The sequence below is a fragment of the Podarcis tiliguerta genome (assembly GCF_965153285.1).
Source record: "Podarcis tiliguerta genome assembly, chromosome: 16".
Taxonomy (NCBI): Eukaryota; Metazoa; Chordata; class Lepidosauria; order Squamata; family Lacertidae; genus Podarcis; species Podarcis tiliguerta.
The window spans coordinates 2,712,552-2,740,436 of record NC_139549.1 but is presented as its reverse complement, the minus strand read 5'-3'; the positions used below and the strand labels follow the sequence as shown (position 1 = coordinate 2,740,436).

General features: G+C 47.6%; 1 protein-coding gene across 4 annotated transcripts in view; it reads right to left on the bottom strand.

Moving 5' to 3' along the window:
• RORC (RAR related orphan receptor C) overlaps positions 1 to 27,885 on the bottom strand; it is a 94,491-nt gene that overhangs the window by 38,356 nt on the left and 28,250 nt on the right. For 2 of the 4 annotated variants that reach the window (XM_083416645.1, XM_083416643.1), the window contains exon 2: positions 14,076 to 14,105. In XM_083416645.1, coding sequence (XP_083272771.1) covers positions 14,076 to 14,094 — 19 coding nt within the window. In that variant the 5' untranslated portion in view covers positions 14,095 to 14,105. Of the gene's footprint in view, positions 1 to 8,000; positions 8,092 to 14,075; positions 14,106 to 27,885 lie in introns of those variants that run through there. The other 2 variants (XM_083416644.1, XM_083416646.1) reach the window with 2 other exon arrangements.

Below are 27,885 nucleotides of genomic sequence, written 5' to 3'. Positions count from 1 at the left end.
TGGATATTAGAAAAAACTTTCGCAAAAACGCTGATGAATATTCAGTGGGACCTTTTCTTTTTGAAAAATAACGATCACAGACTGATGTGGGAATGTGCAGAACTGAACTTTGCAGTGGAAAAATGAAGAAGGAAAAAAAGAGAAACTGAAATTGACACTTTTGCCCAACCACAGTCGCCCCAGCAACAAAAAAAATTAGAAGCTGCTTTTAAAGCAGAGGCCATAATGGGCTGCCCATATTCATGCTTGTGATATTAAGGGACTTATCCTTCCAGATGTTATATATGGGAAAGTTAGCAATGCTTCCCTAACAGATCTCAAAGAACCTGGAGGAATTTGTGGAGAAAGATAGTTCTTCAGGCGGGGGAGGAAACATACACTCCCATTCTGTTTTTCCAAATCTCTGTGTTTTTTAAAAAATAATGCAACCCAAAATGTTGCAGCAAAAATAAAAACAACCATAATCAACACCCAATAATATTCTCCCGCTGACCCAATTTATTTTTATTTATTTAATGCATTTATATCCTGCTTTCCCCCCAAACTATTTGGGTTATTGTTCTCTTTTTGCAATGTCCCTGGACTTTGATTCGCTTTTTAGCCTCCTAAGCAAAGGAAGTTTTCAGACTTCCGTCAATGGATTAAAGAGAGATAGAAAATATTCTCCTCTCTCCAGATGTGTTGGGAAATCATGGTTTCAAGACGGGGCCCAATACTCTCAGCCTGTGAAAGTTAGAAAACTTACAATCTGCAGCATCACTGAAGCCGAGGAATCCCTGAATTATGGGATCAGTAGAGCTTCATAGTGGCATACATTAACCGCCTCCAAAACACAGGAGTGCGCCTGTGCTCACTCGTCACAATGCGCTGCCTTCTGAAATTGATAATTTAAGGGTTGTAGTTGAGTGAACATCTGCTCTGCACGCAGAAGTTTCCCACTTCAGTCCCTAGCATCTTCTGGTAGGGCTGGGAGAAATCTCCTGCCTGAAATCTTGGGAGAGTCGTTGCCAGTCAGTGTAGACAATACTGAGGTAGATAGACCAGTGGTCTAACCCAGTGTTCCCCAACCTTGGGCCTCCAGCTGTTTTTGGACTACAATTCCCATCATCCTTGACCACTGGTCTTGCTAGCGAGGGATGATGGGAGTTGTAGTCCAAAAACAGCTGGTTGGGGAACACTGGTCTAACCCACTAGAACACAGCTTCCTGTATAAATGGACGATTTGAGAAGACCCGAGTTAAGAGATGCTTTTGTCTGAGTGGAGCTGGAGCAATAAGCTGCCGATCAAGTCCTTTTGCATCATAACTTGTATAGGGAGTGCAGAGAGAGAGGTTGATTCTCCCTCTATTTAAGGCAGGCACCCCCAAACTCGTCCCTCCAGATGTTTTGGGACTACAGTTCCCATCATCCCTGACCACTGGTCCTGCTAGCTAGGGATGATGGGAGTTGTAGTCCCAAAACATCTGGAGGGCCGAGTTTGGGGATGCCTGATTTAAGAGCTCCTTTCTATAGATTAGGTATATTTTTTTGGTTAAAGGACACTTCTTCCCGTATTACTGAGACGGCTGCAAAATACATTCAGTGATGATCCGGACAATTTTTGGGGTCAGTTCCTAGTGGGGTGGAATGTAGAGGTGGTATTTGATGCTAGTCCTACGCTGAGTAGACCCACTGAAGTTCATATACACGACTAAGTTAGGCTTCTTAATTTCAATGGGTGCAACTGTGAGTGGGACTTCGCTGGATGAAACCATCGTTATTTTGCTGAAACGCGGTTCCTGGTGCTGCTGATTTGGGAAGATTCACAATGCTGATTTGTGTGATTTCATGTTTAAAAACAACATTGCTCATTTTTAAGGCTGAAATAGGTGCTGAGGACTACCTCATTTTTTTTTTTTTTTGTCTTGAGTTCAGTTCCCAACACTTATGCATCAGTTAGGGATTGTTTTCTTTTCTCTTCTTTCCCCGAGTCCTCATGAAGATACATCACCATTATATTTGCGTCTTGTTCTAACCAGCTGCATACTTTAATTGTGTATTCACTTCTATCGCTCAGCGACCACAACAAATAACCCATTCATTCAAGTGTATCAGAGCTCCTTACTGACTGCTATTACTAAGTATGACAAACTGAAACAACCCAGCTTTCTTCTGAATAATTTGTCACTTCTCAATGAGGACTAGCGGCAACCAGTTTCAAGATTCAAGTTTCAGTTCCTGTCTGCAGATACTTGCCTGGACATTTGCTAAACACCACAAAATCATCCAGACCGCTTTATATTGAATCTGAGCCCCCCCCCCCCGCTAAAACACCTTGAGGACTAGCGCCAAATATTTTAATTTTAGATTTTTTTTTTAATTGCCTAAACATAGAACTGTTTCATAAGAGCCCTTTTGAAGAGGCCAACAATAATAAAAATAGTTTAAGAATGACTTTCAGAGCGCAGAGAAACACGTCGAATTAGTAGTTAATTCAAACAATTAGCTTTAAAGATGACACATTTTTTTAAAAAAAAACAACAACACAGAAATATTTGCGGTCCAGATGCTGGAAGATTAAAGCATGTGGGAGTGTGGCAGAGCTAAGAAAATATGAATAGCTTCAGTTACATAAGACAGTGCTGGATATCAGAAATACATCTTCTACTGAAATTCAGAAAAGTGAGGCTACAAATTAAGTGGATGGGCACGATCCTGACCTTTGGGAAAGACGTTATATACTGATTTTAAGAGTATTGCAAGCTCTGCATGGATCGAACAACAATTTTGTAAGGTAGGGGAGTTCTTACGAAGACATACTCAAAACTGGGGATGAGCAAATCTGTCCATTTTGGCTCCTCTCGGTTTCTCATTTCCCCCCAGTCTCAAGTTCATTTTCCTGCATTTCCATATCAGTTTGACAATTTTTGAAAGAAGCCCTCAATTAAAGCCGTCTGCAGATTTCGCCTCGTATACACCGTTGCAATTTTGTCCAATATGCAAATGCTTGCAAAGCGATTTCCCCTAATTTTAATGCGTTTTTGTACGCTGCTGTCGCAGAAGTGCATTTTTGCACACTCGTAACCCCAGTTATGTGCATCTTTGGAGACATTACTTGGAAGGAAGACTGCACTGCAAAATTCAGAGAAAAGCAAATGGCAAAGGACGGCCAAGTTTCAGTTTGCCTACCGTTTTCGAAAGGGCAAATTATAACGGCAGGCGCCCTCCTATTGACCCTAACCTTAAGTCCATGTTAATCAGACACAGAAGCTTGTTCTGTTCACCTTTGCCTCTTTCTGCCGTCTCCCTGGTCTCCATTTTTTACAGGTCCTTGGAGGGCAGAGGACCTCGTCCCTCCTTTCTCCTTTGTCAAGTGCAGATCAATGGTAGTCCATTAATAGCATTAAAACCACGATTCTACCCAACAAGAGTTTCACACCTGACCGACTTTGGGTTCTCCATTTAACCCTGAAAAATTCAGGTTGTCTTTGTGAAAGGAGGAGATCTGGGGAGAGGCTGACTCAAGAGACTTCTAAATGGCCAGGCGATGGAGAAAGAAAAATATATTTGCCCCCCAACCCAGGAAAATCAACATGTTGTAACACGACTCAGCAACCCCCCCACCCAGAAAGAACAGAATATGCATGAGCCTGATTTGAATTAAATATACCTGGATTTAATAAGGGTGAGAATATTTTAACTGGGGTGTGTAGAGAAACAACCCGTGGTTCATTACCAGAAGGAAACAGTTTTAAATTCCCCCTGTCATTCTCGATTGTGTCGAATGCCGAGTACCAGCAAGAAACAGGCAAATTCTCATTGCAAATCTTGACGCAGCACAGATACGTGAAGAGGTCGTGAATTAAACTACCGCTGTTTCCTTTCATCCGTAAAATGGAGAGAATAAGAGCAAACTTGCACTGACTTTCAGTGACTGTATGACCAAGATACATCGAAAGTATACCGAAGACTAAAAAAAAGTGATGATCACTTATAGTATTTGCTTTTGCTTTTTAAATAACGGCAGTGCAAGAGAAGGGGTTAGGTCCTCCCTGATGGTTGGCTGCCCATCTGGAAGAGCTCTGGTGAGAGAGAGAGTTCACCACAACCCTTTTGGAAACTGCTGAATTGCTCTGAACTGCTGAGAACTTTCAGCCAAAATCTCTCCCTCCCTCCATAACTTAAGCCCATTACAGTCTCACCTTCTTGCAAAGCCAAGAAAAACTCTACGGCCCCATCCCTGCGATAGACAGGGATGTGAGGTGGCATTTTATTCATTCATTGGAAGGATCTATAATCTGCACCCATAAATTCCAGAGCTAAAATTACAACCAAGATGTTTAACCAAGGACCATGAAATCCATCAATCTAGGATGTAAAATAAAATGAAATGTCCTCATGAAAATTCACTAGCCTTCTTGTGCAAATTTCTCCTAACAGACACACGGGCAAATATTTCTCCCAATGCACATTTTTGCAAAGCCGTTTCCCCGTATTCCCTAAAATGACACTTTTGGGGGGTGCATATCTCATTTTTACCAATGTGCATATGCCTTTTTTTTTCTTTTTGAGGCGCTGCTTGGCCGGAGAACCAGACTGCAAAATTCGCAGGTGTGCAAATTTCAAAGGACGGTGAAGTTTCAACTAGGGAAGTACAAATTTGGGCCGGATCACCTTTCAGTGTGAACCAGTTCAAATTCGAGCTGATTAACAAGGCAACCAAACACAGGTTGCAGCCAAACAGGACCAGACAAATGTAAAACACGCATACGATTTATATATAAGCTATACATACAATTCAAATTTCTCGCCAAATCCCTACTCTACAGACTCCAGGAACGTAGGCAAGGCAAGAAATTCAGCATTGCACACCATAATCAGCTCACCAACAATATTAGCATTGTTATTGTTTTGAAGGGGGTTCCTTGAGCAACACAGCCCTTAAATTAGGAAAGCCACAACTTTGGCCCTGCTCAGGGATTGGGCCTTTTGGGGTCCCGTCAAAAAACACGATTGTTCCATGTGGTGGATATGTACACAACCAAAAAGTTTTGAGGAAAACTTAATGAACTATAATGAAGAATATGTTTAAATGAGCTATTTCCAAAAGACCAGACCTTTTCCTTACATGTATAATAGGGACAGCTGTCCCAAAGAAGGTGACCAAACTATTTATGTCTGTGACAATGGCAGCTAGAATATTATATGCACAGAAATGGGAAGAAGAGAAAGTTCCAACAAAGGGGGAGTGGATTTGAAAGCAATGGACTATACAGAAACAGCGAAATTTAGAGATAAAAATGACCAACTCTCCATAGAGGACTTTTGTGGAATATATATATATATATATATATATATATATCACTGAAGAATGGATGCTTTTAAAATCTGGTGCTGGAGGAGACTCTTGAGAGTCCCATGGACTGCAAGAAGATCAAACGCATCCATTCTTAAGGAAATCAGCCCTGAGTGCTCCCTGGAAGGACAGATCCTGAAGCTGAGGCTCCAAGACTTTTGCCACCTTATGAGAAGAGAAGACTCCCTGGAAAAGACCCTGATGTTGGGAAAGATGGAGGGCGCAAGGAGAAGGGGACGACAGAGGACGAGATGGTGGGACAGTGTTCTCGAAGCGACCAGCATGAGTTTGACCAAACTGCGGGAGGCAGTGGAAGACAGGAGGGCCTGGCGTGCTCTGGTCCAGGGGCTCATGGAGAGTCGGACACAACTAAATAACTATATATATATATTTGTGTGTGTGTGTGTGTGTGTATGTGTATATATATATATATATTTGCTTTCGTAGATTTTCACGGGTACAGGAATGCAGGTTTTGGTGTCCTCGGGTGTCTTCCCGTGTAAAAGTTGGGGTGTCTAGGCGACGTTTCGACGAGGTCTCACTCGTCATCTTCAGGCTGGTGCTTTCGGCTTCTTGTTACTGGAACAGAGCAGGATCTCAGTGTTTGAGTTCCTATAAATACTGTTGAGGAGGTGTGGTGTATAGCCTCCAATGTTCTGGGCAGAGAGGAGGTTCCCAGGCTAGTGTGCCTTTTCTTCTTTTGTTCCTTAATTACTTGAGGGATATCTTGAGTGATTTCTTGAGTGATTTCCTGAATCCCACTAGGTGGGTCATTAGGTGTGGATTAGTTGCTAAAGCCTTCGTGTCTTGAACTCTTGAACTTTGTGAAGAGTTTTTCTGAGAAGATGGCTGTACTGCACTTGGTTGTGCTCTGGCTTGGCTTCGTGTATAGGGGCGAGCTGTGGTTTTGTGGCCTGTGCCAGCCAGATCTGTGTAGGGATTGCAGGGGGGTGCAGCATCCGGAGGTGCCACCCTGGTTTGGCTACTGGATGGTGTCTGTAATTTATCTGTGGAGAGGGTCTGGGTTTGGGTCTGGTGTGGTTGATTGGTGATGGCGTTCTGTGTGCCTCTGGATCTGGTGTCAGATTTTGTGGGGAGGGCTAATTTCCAGATGTCTGGCAAGCGGGATGTGTCGTCACGCTTGTTCATGTTGTGAGGGTGTTTCTCTATCTCGATGGCTTCCATGATTATTCTCTTGTGGTGATGTTCCATGTTAAAGAGCAATTTGGAATCTGCAAAATTAATTTCGTGTCCTGTTTCTTTCATGTGTTGGAAAAGAGAGGAAGTTTTTTCTTCTTTTTTGACGGCATTCTTGTGTTCTGCGATCCGTGCATTTATTCGTCTGTTTGTTTGTCCAATGTACGTGGCTGGGCAGAAATACCCTGCAAAGTCTGAAAGAAACAGGACACGAAATTAATTTTGCAGATTCCAAATTGCTCTTTAACATGGAACATCACCACAAGAGAATAATCATGGAAGCCATCGAGATAGAGAAACACCCTCACAACATGAACAAGCGTGACGACACATCCCGCTTGCCAGACATCTGGAAATTAGCCCTCCCCACAAAATCTGACACCAGATCCAGAGGCACACAGAACGCCATCACCAATCAACCACACCAGACCCAAACCCAGACCCTCTCCACAGATAAATTACAGACACCATCCAGTAGCCAAACCAGGGTGGCACCTCCGGATGCTGCACCCCCCTGCAATCCCTACACAGATCTGGCTGGCACAGGCCACAAAACCACAGCTCGCCCCTATACACGAAGCCAAGCCAGAGCACAACCAAGTGCAGTACAGCCATCTTCTCAGAAAAACTCTTCACAAAGTTCAAGAGTTCAAGACACGAAGGCTTTAGCAACTAATCCACACCTAATGACCCACCTAGTGGGATTCAGGAAATCACTCAAGAAATCACTCAAGATATCCCTCAAGTAATTAAGGAACAAAAGAAGAAAAGGCACACTAGCCTGGGAACCTCCTCTCTGCCCAGAACATTGGAGGCTATACACCACACCTCCTCAACAGTATTTATAGGAACTCAAACACTGAGATCCTGCTCTGTTCCAGTAACAAGAAGCCGAAAGCACCAGCCTGAAGATGACGAGTGAGACCTCGTCGAAACGTCGCCTAGACACCCCAACTTTTACACGGGAAGACACCCGAGGACACCAAAACCTGCATATATATATATATATATACACACACACACACACATATACAGAGTCAAATCGCGGGCAGTATTTGACATAAAAGCAGGGGAAGAAAAATGATAAAGTAACTTCAATAGAGAAACTTTTTGTGCTAGACAAAGATATAATGCAGTAGAAAAGGTGTGAGGAAAAACACCGCGGAGGTGAAGGTGAGAAAGTCAACTTAGGAAGCAATGCATTTGATTTGAAGGTTACCGTGAAAACGTTTGAAAAATTCAGTGCAAATACACAGACACACACACACACACACACAGCCCAATTGTTCTGGGCTCTGGAGCTGGCTTTAAAGCCACAGGTGGCATCCTGCAGCCCTGGCTCCGTTCAGTTATGGGTTTTCTGGAGGTCCCATCAAACACCCCATTGCTCTGGCGCCGGCTGCAAGCCAACAGGTGGCCCCAAGCAGTCGCTTCGCCTCCCCCAACCTCTCCCCCTCTCCCCACATACCTCGCATGGTGGAGACGGCTTGTGGGGAAGGGGACTGTCAGCGGTTTGATTCTGCAACACCTGTTGGTCTCTGGGCATGAGCTGCAACGAGCGAGAAGCGCTTTTGGGGAGTGTGTGTGTGCGGAGTCAATTTCCTTTTTTAAAAAAGGCAGCATCATCAGCAGACTGACAGGTGACGCAGCACCCCACAGACTGGAACTCCCAACGGCCAATCAGAAACTCCGGTTGTAATTTTTTTTGGGGGGGGGGATAAGAGAGACAGAGACAGCAGTGAGTTGGAAAGTTCCAAACCCACAGAAGGCCAAAGAGAAAGGCGGAGAGAAGATGAAAAAGCCACAAGAAAAGTTTCCGGTGGGGGGGGGGAACGTGGATGGATGAGAGGGCCTGAGGCGGGAGACGGCGAGCACAGAAAACTCTGAGGCTGGAATGTGGCTTTCTGTTTCAAGGGGAAAGTCACGTCAAGGGTTGGTCGCGATGGCAACGTCGTCCCTGGGATGGCCAAAGGTACCACACTCCGGATCAGGATTTTTAAGGGTTAAAAATCAGCGCCCAGATTTGGTCCTGGAAACAAGTAAGCAACTGGCGAAATCGGAGCCGAATTGGCGTGATATGGCCCAAAATGCCTGGTTCCAAAGGCTGGATCAGGCCAGAGATGCTTTGCTCCAGCACCTCGTTCCCACAGTGACTTAACAAGGTGGCCCCCAAAGAGAAGCTTGCAAGCAGGACTCAAGCGCAACGGCTGAACTCTCCTCGCTCCTGCAGTTTCGAGCAAGAGGTCTTCAGACCTCGGACCCCTTCAGACATCTCTGACAGCGTGCGCACAGTTGATGTGGCTAAAACCAAACGTTCCGGATGCGCAGCGTACGGCCGTTTCTGGAGTGTCAAGAAAGGACTCCAAATATGGAAGTAAAGAAGGAGAAGGAGAAGAAGGAGAAAGGAAGTGTGGTGGCTGCCCATTTAGGGAGATTTCTCCCCACAAATAGCACCCCAATTGTGCACCTGTCCAGCACTCAGATCAGAAAGGAGAACGTTACTGGTGGTGCCAGTTTTTCCCCCTCCCTCATGACACTCATGAACACGCAATGGATCACAGGTGGTCCCTGGCGCCAGAAAGGCCGGCAAAAATGAATAAAACATATAATAATAAGTGCTGGAGATGTAAGAAACAAAAAGGAACCTTCTACCATATGTGGTGGACATGCCCCGAAATTGGGAAATTTTGGAGCATGATCCACGAGGAAATAAAGAAAATACTAAGAATATCATATAGTAAAAGGCCAGAGGCATTCCTTTTAGGAATTTTAAATGATTATATTCCAAAAGACAAAACTAAATTTTTCTTATACGCAACGTCTGCAGCAAGAATCCTGCTGGCTAAGTATTGGAAAGGAATCAGTTACCCACTAGGGGAGAATGGTTATGTAAGCTTTCAGAATATTTAGAATTAGCCAAATTGACAGATATAATAAGACAAAAACCAAAAAGTGAAATGAAAAAGTAATGGTAGTGTCTAAATGAATACCCTAAAAGCCAAGGTTTGAGGACAGAAATCTGGCTGAGTCTGAAATAACCTTGTGAAGTGAAAGGATAAGAAAGAGGGATTTACATCTAGATGCTAAGATAGAGATGATCGGGAAAACAGGAAGACACAATGAGAGATAAAGGAGGTGCAGTGGGATTGGTGGAAATCAATGTTTGTTTTTCTTTTTAGTGTTTATATTATTAACTTGTAAGGTATGGATTTGGGTTTTTTTGTATGCTGGTTTTTGTCTTTTGTGTATTGTTATTTTTCAATATTTTTCGTGTTGTTGTTGTGTGGAAAATACTAATAAAATTTACTATTAAAAAAGGGGGGGGGAAAGAACACGCAATGGAAGTTGCGAGATTAAGGGATGCTGGACTAGATGGGTCCCCTCTGGCCTGCAGGATCTTCTGAGGTTCTTATGGAACCTCCAGGTCCAGAGACAGCTTATCTCAAGTCCTTGGTTCTTTGGGGCACCTGAACATATGGAGAGCCCTGCTGGATCAAGCGGGTGGCCCGTCTAGTCCAGCGTCCTGTGCTCACAGTGGCCAACCAGATGCCCATTATGCAAAACCTGCACCGGGATTTGAGTACAAGAGGTCCTCTCCCCTCCTGCAGTTTCCAGAAGCATGACTGCCTCCAACAGTGAGGGCAGAACATAGAAATCGTGGCTAATAGCCATCGGTGAGGGTGAAAGAGGAGAGCGCAAAGTATGGTCTGAAGCTCAACATCAAAAAAACAAAGATCATGGCCACTGGTCCCATGACCTCCTGGCAAATAGAAGGGGAAGAAATGGAGGCAATGAGAGATTTTACTTTCTTGGGCTCCATGATCACTGCAGATGGTGACCGCAGCCACAAAATTAAAAGACGCCTGCTTCTTGGGAGAAAAGCAATGACAAACCTAGACAGCATCTTAAAAAATAGAGACATCACCTTGCCAACAAAGGTCCGTATAGCTATGGTTTTCCCAGGCAGGAGTGATGTATGGAAGTGAGAGCTGGACCATAAAGAAGGCTTATCGCCGAAGAATGGATGCTTTTGAATTCTGGTGTTGAAGGGGACTCTTGAGAGTCCCATGGACTGCAAGAAGATCAAACCTCTCCATTCTGAAGGAAATCAGCCCTGAGTGCTCACTGGAAGGACAGATCCTGAAGCTGAGGCTCCAAGACTTTGGCCACCTCATGAGAAGAGAAGACTTCCTGGAAAAGACCCTGATGTTGGGAAAGATGGAGGGCACAAGGAGAAGGGGACAGCAGAGGACGAGATGGTGGGACAGTGTTCTCGAAGAGACCAGCATGAGTTTGACCAAAATGCGGGAGGCAGTGGAAGACAGGGGGGCCTGGCATGCTCTGGTCCAGGGGGACATGAAGAGTCGGACACGACTAAATGACTAAACAACAACAAAGCCCTCTCCTCCACAAGTTTGTCCATCCGCCCAACATGGCAGCCATGGCTACATTTGGCCATGGTGAGAACAAGAGCCTAGACAAGGTGGGCCTCCAAACTCAAGGCCTGCACCTTTGTTTTGACACATCTGAGGTGGCCGACCCACCTCGCCCTCCCTGTTTATCGAGGTCAAACACCCCCCTCCCACCGCAAAGCACGACGTCAGGCAGGGACGCCCTCTGTTTCCCGAGATGGAGCCCCGCTCAGCGCTTGGGCGAGCCCAACCGCATCCCGTCGTGCAGAGAACCGTGGTGCTGATCTGCGTCCCACAGCAACAGGAAGGGGCCCACCACACAGATCTTGTTCCAGGCACCAAATAAGAGGGGGAAATACGCCAGTGTCCCCATTTCTCTCCCCTACCAGCCCCAACCCACAGAGGCACCGGAGGTGGAAAGAAAAGTAGGTCCTGGGGCGTCAAGAGAAAAGCAACTGAGCACAAGGCGCCGCAATAGAACGAGGTACGACAAGGTCCCATTGGCACGACCGTGTTGAAGGTGGCTGGACTCTGGCTCCTGGCAACCAGCAGGACCAGTGGTCTGAATAGACAGTTCCAAGCTAGACGAGCCAATGGACTCCAATTCCCATCATCCTTGACCTTTGGCCATGTTCATAGGTGCCAACTCCCTGGGGCCCTGCGTGCCCGAGTGTCAGGGAACTGCCATCAGGTCAGAGGCGAGGGACAGAAGGGCAGTTGTGTCACAGGGACCCTCCGAAAATCTTGCGAAGCAGTTCCTCTTCCGGGGAGGAGGAAAGCCCCAGCTCCAGTGCCAAGACTTTGACTCGCTTTTTCCATGCAAAGGGTGGCAACCATATACCATCAGCCCTAGAAGTCTTCCAAGCTAAACCCCCAGCACAGCTACTATATGGGGCTCAGATTTGGACTGGTAACCATCTTAGCACTTTGGAAGCTGTTCAATCAAAGTTCCTAAGGCAGATTTTTTTCTGTACTGCCATGCATCCCAAACACATCATTGAGACTGGAGGCAAGTCTCCCTTCAGTAGAAGTAAGGACTTGGTAAAGATCTCTTAACTTCTGGCCCTGCCTAAACTCAAATCCCCCTTGTTTACTATCCCTACTACTTCAAGACTCCCATAAAAGTGCCTGGCTTAAAACCGTCTAACAAAAACTTCACTCTTGTGGCCTATCCCCACAACACCTACTCACTATGGGCCCCACTAAAGCAAACAGTCTAATTGTTCAATGTCTAAAAGATATTGAGCATCAGAACAACCTGGCCGCTATAAGGAAATTCTGCCCTTGGTATCTTTATTTTCCACCTCTCCATTTTGATTCTCTGGCCCCGTATCTGCACAAACTTATCATCCCAAAATACAGACGTGCTTTTACACTTGCAAGACTGGATGTTTTGCCATCTGCAGTACTTGAGGGCCAATTCCAAAAGATCTCGCCTGAGAAACGTTTTTGCCCCTGTGGAGATGTTAGCACCGAAACGGCGGCACACGCCCTCCTGTCTTGCACTCTCTACAAAGACCTGAGGAACGAGATCATCACCCCACTCGTACTAACCATCCCAGGGCGCTCAACCGCTGCCACAGTGTGCTTCCTTCTATCAGATCAAAACGAGCAGAAAACAGCAAAGGTTGCCAGGTTCATAGCAGGGGCAATCAGAATAAGGGCCACTAACTGACTGCTGATTCAGGACTTTAAATTGTGCTCTTTTATCAAATTTCCTTTATACTGTAATGTTTTACTGTTGCTATGGCCATTGGCTAATGCGAATAAAGTTTTATCAACTCAACTCGGTGCCAGGTTCACAGTACCCATGGCCCTGGGCACCCACAGTCGTGGGGCCAAGTTAGTACTCCTGGTCATGTTGGCTAGGGCTGATGGGAACTGGAGTCCAAGAACATTGGCGGTCCAACCATCCCTGCTGGCCAATTTTGCAGGGGCTGATGGGAGTTGGAGTCAAAGAACCCCATTGGACTACATCTCCTGTCAGCTTCAGTCGGCGTGGCCAACAGGCAGGGATGATGGGCGTTGTAGTTCTATGATGTTTGTGGACTCCAACTCCCATCAGCCCCAGCCATCCCGGCCAACTCTCAAGGATATTGGGAGCTACAGCTCAGCAATAGCCAGAGGACCATAGGCTGGGGAAGGCTGCACCCTAACCTATTTGACAAATACACAGAGGAACGGGCCAAGCCACAACTGCTGAATGGAGCCTCCATGTGTGGTGACACTTTACCTGCAAATGCCAGTTACTGAAGGCTGATCCCTGGCACTTCCAGGTAGGGGGCACCCTGGTCTGAAATACTGGAGAGCCTCTGCCTGTCAGTGTAGGGAGTTCTGATCTAGATGGGACAATGGCCTCGGCTTGGTGTGAGACATCTCTCTGTGTCACTAATGGATTTCGAGACCTGCTTGCGAGATCCTTTAAAGGTGCTGACCTTTAAAGCCCTAAACGGCCTCGGTCCAGTAGACCTGAAGGAGCGTCTCCACCCCCATCGTTCTGCCCTGACACTGAGGTCCAGCGCCGAGGGCCTTCTGGCGTTTCCCTCGCTGCGAGAAGCCAAGTTACAGGGAACCAGGCAGAGGGCCTTCTCGGTGGTGGTGCCTGCCCTATGGAACGCCCTCCCACCAGATGTCAAGGAGAACAACAACTAACAGACTTTTAGAAGACATCTGAAGGCAGCCATGTTTAGGGAAGCTTTTAATGTTTAATAGGTTATTGTATGTTTTGTTGGAAGCCGCCCAGAGTGGCTGGGAAAACCCAGCCAGATGGGCGGAGGTATAAATTATCATCATCATCATCATCATCCCAGGATGCTGTTCTTTGTAAAGCATTTGAGCATTGCGTTTGTGGCTGCCGATCGTTAACTCGCAAAGGAGCCTAACAGTTGTTGCAAAGTGCTTAGCAGCTGCCAGGAAGATACAGGGGGGCAACTTTCTAAGTGCTTACATCCTCCGCTGTGGTTAACCTGTTGTTGAATAGTGGGTAGTCTGCACATGCTCAGAGATGGGGGTGAGCTGAGGAGCGAGGGCAGGAAAAATCTGGTAATTTCATGGATTTGCAATACCTTTCCTTTTTTCAAAAAAGCTACTGTCCTCCTAACAAACCCAACAAATAATGAAATCCTACTCACACGTGTGCGTCTTCTTCATTGCTGCTGACCCTGCGAATCAAGAAGAGGGCGAGTTAAGATAGGTTCGTTCGTTTTCAAGAAATAAATAAATGAGACCAAACACAAACCAATGGTCCAAAGCAGTGTAAGCTGCCTGCCTGCCTGCCTGCCTGCCTGGTGAAATATCTTCGCCCACAGCCCCGGCCTGCTATTGGCCAAGGTGCTGTGATGTCATGGAATGTTAGGCAAGCCATGAAAAGGTTGGCTGCGGAATTAAAGCAAACACTCCACCTGCTCAGAGCGACTGGGAAAGTTTGGCTGGAAAGAACTTTGCTGAAGGGAAAGGAGACGGGGTGGTGGGAAGGAGGGAGAGAGGGGCAGGCAGTGTGGGGCGTGGTCAGGCGAGGTCCGGTGCCCAGATATTAAGGAGGAAGCAGAGCTAGGGGATAGTAGCAAAGAGGCAAAGTGGCCGAGAAACCAAGAGGTAAGGACGGAAAAGGGCAGAGGTCTGTGGAAGAGAGAAGTCAAGAATTTGGTATTTGACATACCAAAATTGCTTTTTCAGGGAGCAGAAAATACCATTTTTTAGGCTCCATATTAGGGACGCGGGTGGCGCTGTGGGTGAAACCACAGAGCCTAGGACTTGCCGATCAGAAGGTCGCGATTCGAATCCCCATGACGGGGTAAGCTCCCGTTGCTCGGTGCCTGCTCCTGCCAACCTAGCAGTTCAAAAGCACCTCAAAGTGCAAGTAGATAAATAGGTACCACTCCAGCGGGAAGGTAAACGGCGTTTCCGTGCACTGCTCTGGTTCGCCAGAAGCGGCTTAGTCATGCTGGCCACATGACCTGGAAGCTGTACGCCAGCTCCCACGGCCAGTAAAGCGAGATGAGCGCCGCAACCCCAGAGTCGGCCACGACTGGACCTAATGGTCAGGGGTCCCTTTACCGTAGGCTCCATATTGCCACTAGTTTGCAAGATGGGAGCAGCCTCTTCTGAACTAAGGGCAGATGGGAAAGTTAGGATGGTATAATTCGGAGTGGGTTCAAGTGCTTTGTTGTCTAAGCACAACAACTCCCTTTTAGGGCATAGCCCCAAAAAGTGTGAGGTGGGAGACCAGTTAACAGAAAGTTGGGATGGTAGGATTTGTCTGTTTCAGTTGTCGCAGTTTCTTAAATTCGCTTCTCCACATTCCCAAATCAGTTTGTGACTTCTTCTTTTTAAAAAATCCTAATGAAAACTCTTCAGCATTTTAGTGCGAATCTCTCCCCAATTCACAGAATGTTACACACTGTCTTGACAAACGGACACATTTTTGTAAGCGATTTCCCCTAATACAATGCATTCCCCTGTTATTTCCACAGATGTATTCGTTTTATGCACTTTCCCCTAATACAAGGCATTTTTAAAATGTTATCCTCACAGATATATTCATTTCACACACACCCATGCGTGCATTTTTGCAAACTCTGGCTGAAGAACTCCATCGCAAAATTCAGATTAGCACGAATTTCAGCAAATGTCTGCTTCGAGGTTCTCCTACTGTTTCTGAAATTTGCAAATTTCATAAATTTGATGTTAAATGCAGACTGAATCAATTTTTCCTCCCATCCCTAATGGGAAGCTGTCTAACACCCTGCAAGCAAATCAGGAAGAATTCCCAGCAAACATCTGGATTTCTATTTGAGAGTAAACGTTCTCAAGAAGTGTTGCAGTTTTGCACTTTGGCCACAAGAGGGAGCGCCCAAACAACCTGGTAGTGAAGAGAGTTAAAATAACTTCTTCGATCAAGAGAATCAAACCGATCAATTGCTTTTCGATAAAACCCTGGAGTTTCGCTGCAGCACGCTTTGTCCTTCGCATTGGAGCAAAGGTTCTCAAACGCTCCCCCACCCCCCGGCACAGACAAATTGAAAATAGTTGAGAGTTTTGCCGGATCAGTTAAATAATTTTCCTGCCAGTGCAGGAATTTTAACACTGTGTGCTAGACGCTGTGTGATTTTTCAATTGCATTCCTTATTGCTCCTTTTATTTATTATATTGCATTACAATTTGAATTCCAGTTGTTTTTTTGTTGTTGTTGTTTAGTTGTGTCCGCCTCTTCGTGACCCCCTGGACCACAGCACGCCAGGCCCTCCCGTCTTCCACTGCCTCCTGCAGTTTGGTCAAACTCATGCTGGTAGCTTTGAGAACACTGTCCCACCATCTCGTCCTCCGTCGTCCCCTTCTCCTTGTGCCCTCCATCTTTCCCAGCATCAGGGTCTTTTCCAGGGAGTCTTCTCTTCTCATGAGGTGGCCAAAGTCTTGGAGCCTCAGCTTCAGGATCTGTCCTTCCAGTGAGCACTCAGGGCTGATTTCCTTCAGAATGGAGAGGTTTGATCTTCTTGCAGTCCATGGGACTCTCAAGAGTCTCCTCCAGCACCAGAATTCAAAAGCATCCATTCTTCGGCAATCTGCCTTCTTTATGGTCCAGCTCTGGAGGAGGAACCGGCAAGCCACTCCAGTATCCCTGCCAAGAAAACACCATTGACAAAGACAACAGGCGTTCCAGTTTTAAGATTTACTATTCAGAGAATCACAGAATTGCAGAGCTGGAAGGGTATGGATTATTAATTATTTTTGCTACTTCCACGACATTTGCACCCCAACTTTTCCTCCAAGGAGCTCAGGGTGGCGTACAGAGGTCTCCCCCTTTTCCGCCGCATCCTAAGAACCATCCTGTGAGGTAGGCCAGGCTGCGAGAGCGAGACCGGCCCCAGGTCATCCGCAGACTCCAGACTGCAATGCAATGAACTATAATGTATGAAATGGGCACAGAACATGAGACTCTCAATCTTGGGATTGTGGGTTCGAGACCCATTTTGGGCAAAAGATTCCCCTGTGAACCCCTCCCAACTTTACGATTCTATGATTCTAAATATAAGAAGTACCGTATTTTTCCATATATGAGACGCCCCCTACTTTTGGGAACCCCAAATTTAGAAAATGGGCACATGCGCTATCCGCCTTTAAGGCACCCCCAGATTTTCAACCTTATCTTAAAGTAAAAAAACAACAACCCTAGTCTTATACACGGAAAAGTATGGTAATTGAAATGGAATCGAAAAAACCAATATATTTGAAGCTCACACGCTGCAGACCACCTGATGAACCACAACTTGGGAACCTCTGAATTAAGGGCAGGCTGCCTAATCCTGCCTAACCCCACAAATCATTGGAACGCATTACAGACATGGTCAATGGGCAAGGATCCTGCTCGCTGTGCTTGCGACTGAACCATGGGTGTAGCAGAGGCAGCCACTTAAGAACGGAAGAAGGGCCATAGCTGGACCAGGCGAAAAGTCCATGTAGTCCAGCTCCTGGCTCTCGGAATCTAGATAGACTGCCCCTGGACCTGGAGGTTCAGTAGAATTTCAGAAGGGAAGCTCACAAGCAGAACCTGAGGGGAGCAGCAACGCTCCTTATTGCGACTCCCAACAACTGGTAGTATAGAATCATAGAATCATAGAATCATACAGTTGGAAGAGACCACAAGGGCCATCGAGTCCAACCCCCTGCCAAGCAGGAAACACCATCAGAGCACTCCTGACATATGGTTGTCAAGCCTCTGCTTAAAGACCTCCAAAGAAGGAGACTCCACCACACCCCTTGGCAGCAAATTCCACTGTCGAACAGCTCTTACTGTCAGGAAGTTCTTCCTAATGTTTAGGTGGAATCTTCTTTCTTGTAGTTTGTATCCATTGCTCCGTGTCCGCTTCTCTGGAGCAGCAGAAAACAACCTTTCTCCCTCCTCTATGTGACATCCTTTTATAAATTTGAACATGGCTATCATATCACCCCTTAACCTCCTCTTCTCCAGGCTAAACATGCCCAGCTCCCTTAGCCGTTCCTCATAAGGCGTCGTTTCCAGGCCTTTGACCATTTTGGTTGCCCTCCTCTGGATTTTGAGTCGCACTGCCTCCGACCGTGGAAACATAGGCATAGTAGCCACTCTCCGCTTCTGACCAAGGGCGGTACAGAAATCTAACAAATAATCCTCTTTCAAAGCCATCCAGGCAGCAGCAGGGAGTTCCGCAGATTACCATATTTTTCGCTCCATAAGACGCACCTGACCATAAGGCGCACCTAGTTTTTAGAGGGGGAATGCAAGAAAAAAAATATTCTTTAAAGGGAGCGCTGAGCAGAGCCTGTATGCATCCCAGGCTCTGCTCAGCGCTCCCTTTCACGAGCCGCGTGGAGCGTGTGTGCGGCGCTTGCAGGCTTTTCCTTGAGGAGCGAGAAGGGCAGCCCGTCACTGACAGGCTGTCCTTCTCCCTCCTGGGGAAAAGCCCCCAAGAGCCGCACACACGCTCCACACGGCTCGTGAAAGGGAGTGCGGCTCTTGGGGGCTTTTCCGGGAGGTGGGGTAAGGGACTGAGGGGCTGCCCTCTGTCCCTTCCCCCACCTCCCACAAAAACATGCAAGAGCCGCACACTCTTTAAAGGGTGCACGGCTCTTGGGGGCTTTTCCCGCCTGCACTCGCTCCATAAGACACACACACATTTCCCCTTACTTTTTAGGCAGGAAAAAGTGTGTCTTATGGAGCGAAAAATACGGTATCTGTTATGCCACGCTCTGAAAAAGTCTGCCCTTGCTATTCTTGCTATCGCTTTGTGTGGTTTTTACACCTCTTCCACATTACTCACCTTTTCTCAACTCCATCGGATGGGAACACCTGTGGACTGCCAGAGGCTGCCGGACTCCAACTCCCATCAGGCTTGCAGATCGCCACGGCCAACAAACAAGGACGATGGGAGTTGGGAGTCCTGCAGCAACTGGGGGCGGGGACAAAGGTGCCCCACGACTAAGCTGCCCCGAAGGTTGTCGCTACTCCCCATAGGTTGCTGGCTGCAACCCCTCGATCATTTCGGCCGCCCTTTCCTTCAAAGCCGTGCTGCGTACGTGTGGCAGTGAAATCCCTGTACCGTTGATGAGCTAATTGGAAGATCCTCTGCGGCAGCTAAGCCACGTCTAAGCCGCTTTACCCTTTCTGTTCTTCATCTTCACTCCTTTATCTCTGGGTCTATTTATAATTGGGCCAGGGTGCACTCTGCACATTGCAAAACAGGAGCACCGCTCTCCCACCCCACTCCGCCTCCGAGAAACTCAGCTCTCCCGCTTTATTTTACTTTTTTGAGCAAGTCGCTAGTCCATAAGGGCGCAGAGCTATTCCGCAAACAGAATAAAAAACTGGGGGAGCAGGGCATCACGCACCCGCAATCTGGCACAGAACTAGCCTTCCTGAGAAACTTAGCCAGGTTTCATTTTCAGAAAAGAAACAGAGACCTCCATGGTTCTAGTCCTCATGACCGCTTTGCAAGGGCAGCACCCGCCGAAGTCTCAGGGGTGTTTTGCAGCGGTGGCTGGGTAGGTGTGGAGAGAGAGGCAGGACTGACAGGGGTGGGAATGAAATTCCTGCACCCTTCAGGCCTTTTCCTTTGTATTTATTTAGCCCAATTTTCTGCCTGTTGGGCAGCAGTTTAAAAAGATTTGAAAAACAACAGCACAGTTGCACAAAAATCCAAACTGTTTAAAGACACCCCTTCCTCTCCTCTAGTCAACAAATCAATCAATCCCTTAATTACGGTCAATAACCATAAAACGAGTCACAAGTCTAGAATGGTTAGCGAGCCAGTCCTCTGGTCCTAACCATGAGAACGGGAAACTCGCTTTTCAAACCTTAGGGTCACTGCAAACTGGAGTTGGTCTTCTGCCAGTGTATTCTGTAAGATCTCATCGCCACAATCTCAGCGCATTAGTGGTACAGCCGTACCTTGGTTTTCGAACAGCTTAGTTCCCGAACGTTTTGGCTCCCGAACTGTTCCAGTTTGCGAACTATTTTCGGAAGCCGAACGTCCGGCGTGGCTTCCGATGGGCTGCAGGATCAGAAGCCATGCTTTGGTTTCTGAATGTTTTGGAAGTTGAACGGACTCCCAGAACGGACTCCATTCGACTTCCAAGGTACAACTGTACACAGAAAATGGACTGTCCACACATCTTTCTAATTTCTTAGCTGTTCTGAGGCGCTTTACCAACAGCAACACATTTTTGTTGTCCAAAAGGGGCACTTGCACTCTAGCGCAAAAGATTTAAATTGGAAGATTTGTGATATAAAAAGTTACAGGATTTCAGCAGGTTACAGGCCAGGAAACCACTGGAAATGAAGCAGGATACGCCCCCCAAAAAACATTCTCCAAGGAGTTCCAGGCAGTGTACAGACTTATCCTCCTCCCCCTTTTATCCTCATGATAACCCTGTGAGGTAGGTTACGCTGAGCATGAGTAGCCAGTTCAAGGTCACACACCCAGCGGAATTTGAACCCGCGTCTCTCCCAGGGTTCTCTGAACACTACAACTCCGCTGGCTGCTTTGAACTGGGGTTTCTTTCGCCAATACAGTCGTACCTCGGAAGCAGAGCGGAATTCGTTCCGGAGGTCCGTTCGACTTCCAAAACGTTCGGAAACCAAAGCGCGGCTTCCGATTGGCTGCAACCGATTGGCGGCGTTCGGGAGCTGAAACGTTAGACTCCCAAGGCGATCGGCTTCCAAGGTACGACTGTAATTTAACCACGTTATTCTTTCCATCAACCGCTTCGAAGTTTTATCACTACATCTCGTAAGATAAAGAAATTAAACACATCTGGCGTGTTCTAGCATTCTGTTTCTCCCCATCTGAACTTTTTATTTTTCATAAGAAAAACGGCAAAGGTTTGTTTGCCTTTCATTTCTGTTTGCTTTCTTTGCCCCTGAACTTCGATTTCTCTGAAGAAACTGCAAAATCCATCAGTTTTTGGGTGGAGAAGAGTCCTAGCAGCCAGCTTTCATAATCACTAAAACGCTGCCAGAACGTAGAAGGTCCTTCTCTGAGAAAGTGGTACCACGAAGTATAGCAAACACAGCCCTTGTGGAAACATTTAAATAAAAAAAAAAAAGGGATTGGCACAAGGCCGAAGCACGAAGACTCTTTTGCAACCGAATGGCAGAGCTTTATAAAGCACATGATTAAAAAGGAAAAAAAAATGAAAATAAAGGACAACCTCTCAAGTTATAAAACGGCTACAGATTTGCCTTCCCTACGAAGAGCAGCCTGCGACAAGAACTTGCTGTGTTATTTTGCACGTATTGCCTAAATGTCCAGGCTAGGGTGGGCTATTCCATTATTTATACGTATGCTGTTGCGATACGTTGAAATAATTTTATAAAGAGGGAGGGTGGGGAGAAAAATCAAACCAGAAGGAGATGGGAAGAAGAAGAAGAGGAGGAGGAAAAAAGGAACTCTACAGATCCGAGGGCGAAGATGGTCATTTTGCAAGCGCTGCCTAAACACCCAACTTCTGGGTTTAAGCATTGATCCGCACGTGTTGTTGTCATATGTTGAAATAATTTAATAGAAAGAAACGGAGGAAGGAAAATCAAAAAGGAGACGGGAAGAATATGCACACTGCCTAAACACCCAACTTCTGGGTTTAAGCATTGATCCGCACGGTGTTGTTGTCATATGTTGCAATAATTTAATAGAAAGAAACGGAGGAAAATCAAAGCAGAAAGAGAGGAGGGGAGGGAGGGGAAAAGAGGAACCGCACAGATCCGAGAGCGAAAAGCGAGTCCCCGTTCCTTCCCCTCCGCCAAATCCCTCTCCCTCTCTTTCCACGGATGAGGTTTAAATAAGGAAGTGAGCCGGTCGCTAGGGGAGCCTGCAGCCAGATGAGAGAGCTGTCCTCACGCGAACCCGGCCGTTACATAACTCAGCTACCAAGCCTTGGCAAGCGGCCAGGCCCCAGCGGGTGGAAGCTTCTCCAGCAAGCCGAGCTGAGCCAAGGCCAGCTGGGGAGTGCCTCTCGCCTTCTCCACCCCGCTTGCAGCCCTGCACAGGCCAGGAAGGGGAGAGGGAGAAGGGGGAGGCTGTCGAGAAACGGCTGCAAAAAGAGGCGGCAAGGATAAGGGACCTGGCCCCTGTGATCCGTGCAACAGCATAGCGGTCAACTTTCAGATTTGAAAAGAAGGGATCAGCAGCCTCACCTGTCCCAGGGACAGTCTATCTAACAATCCGGGATAGCAGCGGGAAGAAGCGCTGGAATAAGGGAATTTCCCGCAAAAAAGGGACGGTTGACAGCTATGTGCAACAGTCACCTCCCGACTCAGTTATTGTAACTCGCTCTACGTGGGGCTGCCCTTGAAGCTGACCCAGAAACTCCAGCAGGTGCAGAATGCCGCGGTGAGTCTCCTTACGGGGTCCTCGCCGCGGGATCACATTCACCCGGTGCTATACCAGTTGCACTGGCTCCCGGTGGAGTACAGGATCAGGTTCAAGGTGCTGGTTTTGACCTTTAAAGCCCTATACGGCCTAGGACCCTCAGACCTACGGGACCGCCTCTCCTGGTATGCCTCGTGGAGGACCTTACGGTCTTCAAACAAAAACATCCTGAAGGTCCCAGGCCACAGAGAGGTTAGGCTGGCCTCAACCAGAGCCAGGGCTTTTTTGGCTGTGGCCCCGATCTGGTGGAATGCTCTGTCCCAAGAGACTAGGGCCCTGCGGGACTTGACATCTTTCCACAGGGCCTGCAAGACAGAGCTCTTCCACCAGGCCTTTGGCCAAGGCACAGTCTGACCCCATCCTTTGGCAATCCTCACAGAACTCTAGCCCAATGGTTGCCATTAATCTGACTCTGAATTGATTTTAGAATGAATTGATTTTAGAATGCATTTCAATTAATTGAGTGTGATTTTATGTAAACTGTGTTATTTTTACTGTTGTTAGCCGCTATGAGCCCAGCTTCGGCTGGGGAGGACGGGATATAAATCAAATGTCATTATTATTCTTATTAAAATCACGCACAGAAAAACAACGACCACACTCTCCCTGCCGCCTCTCCAAATCTCTCTCTCCCCTCCCCAGAAGGCTCTCACAGTGCAGCGCTCTGAACACCCAGCTCTCAAGCGTGGCAACAGACGCCACTGACTCAGACCCCGAAGCGGGGCAGGTGGGGGCAAACGGGAATCGATCGCCTGGCACGGGGCTGCAGCCGGTTCTGGGGTGGAGCAGCCCACCAGCCAGTTTCCATTTATACATTTGGAAGCGAGGAGGGATGGGAGATATAAGCACCCGTAAATCCGCGCTAAATTTGGGAGAGTCGGCAGAGGGGAATAATAATAATTAAAATATATGTTTTTTAATTTATACCCCGCCCTTCCCGGTTCAAAAACTGGGCTCAGGGCAGCTAACACCAAATTTAAAACACTTAATTGTAAAAGCAGCATAAAATACAGTCTAAAAACATGAATAAAATTCAAAATTAAAAAATCAATTAGATAATCCCCAGGGTTAGCTGGCTGAATTGATCCTACTTGGGCCAGTGAGGAGGCCAGGGGAGAATTAGCTGTGGGGTCTCAGATCTTCATAAAAGGGGAGGGGAAGGCAGAGCCCTGGTCTCATGGGACAGAGAATTCTGCCAGGACAGTTGATACAGTAGACCCTTGAGTTACATACCCCTCTGGATACGTAACTTTCAGGTTGTGAACGCAGCAAACCCGGAAGTGTATACAGTCATAGGTAAAGGATAAAGGGACCCCTGACCGTTAGGTCCAGTCATGGCCGACTCTGGGGTTGTGACGCTCATCTCGCTTTATTGGCCGAGGGAGCCGGCGTACAGCTTCCGGGTCATGTGGCCAGCATGACTAAGCCGCTTTTGGCGAACCAGAGCAGCGCACGGAAACGCCGTTTACCTTCCCGCCGGAGCGGTGCCTATTTACAGTCATACCTTGGGTTAAATATACTTCAGGTTGAGCGTTTTCAGCTTACGCTCCACAATGACCCAGAAGTAACGGAACGGGTTACTTCCGTGTTTTGCCGCTCGCGCATGCGCAGAGGCTCAAAATAATGTCACGCATGCGTGGAAGCAGCGAAACGGCGCATGCGCAGAAGCATTACATTCTACTCAGGATGCGAACGGGGCTCCGGAATGGATCCCGTTCACATCCAGCGGTACAACTGTACTTCTGGGTTTCGCCACGCATGCATGCACAGAAGTGCTCTATCATGCCGCGCATGTGCGCAGAAGCGGCACCTCCAGTTACGGACTTTTCAGGTTAAGTACGGACCCCTGGAAGGAATTTAATTCATATCCAGAGGGTCCACTGTACAGTCCTACCTCGGGTTGAATATGCTTAATGTTGAGCACGTTCAAGTTGCGCTCCGTGGCAACAGAGCGCCTTACTTCCGGGTCTTGCAGCTCGCGCATGCGCAGACGCTCAAAATGACGTCACCTGCATGTGCAGAAGCAGCAAAAAGCAACGTGTGCATGCGCAGATGTGCCGTCTCTATTTACATTTGCTTCTGGATGCGAACAGGGCTCCGGAACGGATCCCGTTCGAATCCTGAGATACCACTGTAATTGTAGGAGGAAAAGCAGCTTGGGGTGATCTAGACTAGAGAAGCAGCAGGGAGAAGCCTGCTTAACCCTCTCCCCGCCTCTCGCTTTTCCGTTGCAACCCTCCCCTGAGCTCCTCTTCACGCTCTTTTTTGAGCCCCATTGTCTGTTCCAGGTTCGGGAATCTCTTGAGCAAGCCCCCCACCCGCAAGCCCCCTTCCCTAGATGAGTGTCCCTGCTTCCTGCCACCATCACCAGCTCCTCCTCTTGGCTATGTACCCATTTTCTTGGAAGGCAAGCAGCCGCTGAAGAAAGAGACATGGCACCTACTACTCCATCTTCCTCTCCCCCACCACCACTGTTTGGGCCAGAGCGAGAGGCGGGTGAGGAAGCAAGCAGGTCGCCATGTTGGAGAGGAGGGGCAGGTCCAGGGAGACGGGAGATGTGGGCCCATGACCGATGCCCGGCTGGGTTGACTCGCATGGCGCCAGTCCTGCCTGCAAGGGAGAAAGGAGCTTGGGGAGTAGAGTTGCAAAGGGGCTGGACAGGACGGGACACAACTGGGTGGGCGACCCTCTCCAGTCAGACTTCCCCATCAGAAATCCCTCAGCCCTCTTTGCCACTTGCCGAAGGGAGAAACGAAGGAGGCTGGGATAAGTTTGCAGCAGAAAACCACTCGGCAGGGGAAGGGTTAAGCTCCCATAGAAAACATCGGAAAGCAGTTTTTTATGTCTAATGTTTTTGTATCTGCTGGAAGCCACTCAGAGTGGCTGTGGCAACTCAGCCAGGTGGGTAGGGCACATTGCTACTTTGCTCTTACAAATTGCCAAAAAAAATTCTTTTTAGAAGAGGATTTTCTTTGTCTCCAAGGTTCAGCCATCTAGTTAATTTCCAGGGGTGTCATACTTTCCTTCTAATGTGTTCCGCTTTTGCTCCTGGATTATGCTGTCCTCTCCTGGTGGGGGCAGCACTCTGCACATGGCCTTGAGCACTCCGCACACAGCCCCAAACCCTTTCCCAAAGCCTGGGGGGACTCTGCTCTCCCTCTGCATCGTATTCCCCCTCTTTTCCAAAGCAAACCGTGGCGTAAGAGACACCTCCTCGGCCCTAAGGAAGTCAGACTACCCTCCACCAGGGCCAGGGCCTTCTCAGTGGTGGCTCCGACCTGGTGGAACGCTCTGTCCCATGAGACCAGGACCCTGCGGGATTTAACCTCCTTCTGCCAGGCCTGTAAGACAGAACTATTCCGCCTGGCCTTTAATTTGAATTCAGCCTGATCTTTTATTCCCCTTCCTTCCCTCCCCCTCCCCTTTTTATGAAGATTACCCGCTCTGAGACCCCACAGCTAATTCTCCCCTGGTTTCCTCGCTGGCCCAAATAGAACTAATTTACCCAGCTGGCCCTGGTGATCATCTAATGTTTATTGGGTGGATTTCCCCCCTCTAAATTGATTTTTGAATTCTGAATTTATTATTCACGTTTTATACTGTATTTATGCTGGGTTTTTTTGTTGCATCAATTAAGTGTTTTAAATTTGTTGTTAGCCGCCCTGAGCCCGGTTTTCTGAACCGGGAAGGGCAGGGTATAAATAAAAATTTATTATTATGATGTTCTGAATACATCCAGAAACAAAGCAGGACATTTTGTGGAATTTATTGAGGCGAGGGCGGGCAGGAATCGGGAATATTCCTAGTATTCCCCCCCCCTCGCCCCGAAGCGATACAGAGATTCCCAAACAGATGCAACCACCCCACCCATCTCCCCGTTCCCAGGTTTGGAGTTTCCTGGAGTTACCACATCAGGATTTTGTGGGGCCACAGAAATCATTCCATGGGGTTTTCCCCTTCCTCTCCCCCTAATTCCCGTTTTATTTCCCCTCCTCTTCTAAAAGTTTCCACTTCCTTCAACGCTCCTTCCTTCCAGAGACTTTATTGGCGGTTCTCCCTCCACGTAAAAATAAGTACAGGGGTGCCTCGGTTCTCAAACGCCTTGGTACTCAAACAACTTGGAACCCGAAAACACTGCAAACCCGGAAGTACAGTCATACCTTGGGTTACAGCCGCTTCAGGTTGCGCGTTTTCGGGTTATGGATGCGCTGAAACCTGGAAGTACCGGAACAGGTTACTTCTGGGTTTCGGAGCTCGCACATGCACAGAAGCACTAAATTGCGCTTTGCGCATGCGCAGAAGCGCCGAATTGTGACCTGCGCGTGTGCAGACGCGGCGCTGCGGGTTGCGAACTTGCATGTTCAGATCATGGGTACATAGCCCAGAACACGCACAGATCATGTTCGCGACCGAGCATCCACTGTAAGCGTTCCGGATTGCGAACTTTTTCCGGAAGTCGAATGTGCTCCGTTTTGAGTGCCGCACTTCCGTTCTGAGTCTTACGCTGAGGTCTGTCTGTTTTCACGATTTATTTTGCGTTTTTGCGGCTCTTTTTTTTTTTTTGGGTGACTGCGTGGAACCCACTTCAGCTACTGATCGATCGATTGATTGTGTGACTGCAGTACATTGTTTATTGCTTTCATTTTATGGACCAATATTCTCGTTAGATAGTAAAATTCATGTTAAATTGCCGTTTTGGGGGTTGTTTTTAAAAGTCTGGAATGGATTAATCCATTTTGCATGACTTTCTTTGGGAAAGCGGGTCTTGGTTTTGGAATGCTTTGGTTTTGGAATGGACTTCCGGAAAGGATTAAGTTTGAGAACCAAGGTACCACTGTAAAAATCAGTGGCTCGGAGACCTATAGATGCTCCTTTGATAGGCAGAGAAACATCACCCCATTGGCCTTGAAACTCTTCCAGCTAAGGCCTAAGGGAACCTGCTGGAAGCTTCTGTTCCCTCCCTCCCATTGGCTGAGCTGATGTGACCTCATGGAATGTTTCACAAGCATTCTGACCAACCAGCAGTCAGTATGGAAATGGGTGGTTGGACTCCAACTCCCATCAGGCCCTGCCAGCATGGCCAATGGTCAAGGATGATGGGAATTGTAGTCCAGCAACATCAAACCTGAATCTTCCTGACTCTTCCAACATCCAGATTCGCTGGATCTGGTGCAACTGAATATTCTGCCTTCTGTGGCTGGTGTGTGTGTGTTATTTCTTTATTGAATTTATATATCACTTTTCCTAGAAGAAAGGCACTCAAGGGGGGGGGCACATGGTTCCTCCAACTCCCCCTTTTATCCTCACAGCAACCCTGTGAGGTAGGTTAAGCCAAGAAGCAATGACTGGCGCAAGTTAACACCCAGTGCGCTGCATGTGGATGAGCAAGGATTCGAACCCTGGACTGTCAGGTTGCAGTCCAATGCTCTTACCTTATTTTTATTATATATATTTATACACTGCTAGGGACGCGGGTGAGGGACGTGGGTGAGAGGGCGTTCCACAGGGCGGGTGCCACCACCGAGAAGGCCCTCTGCCTGGT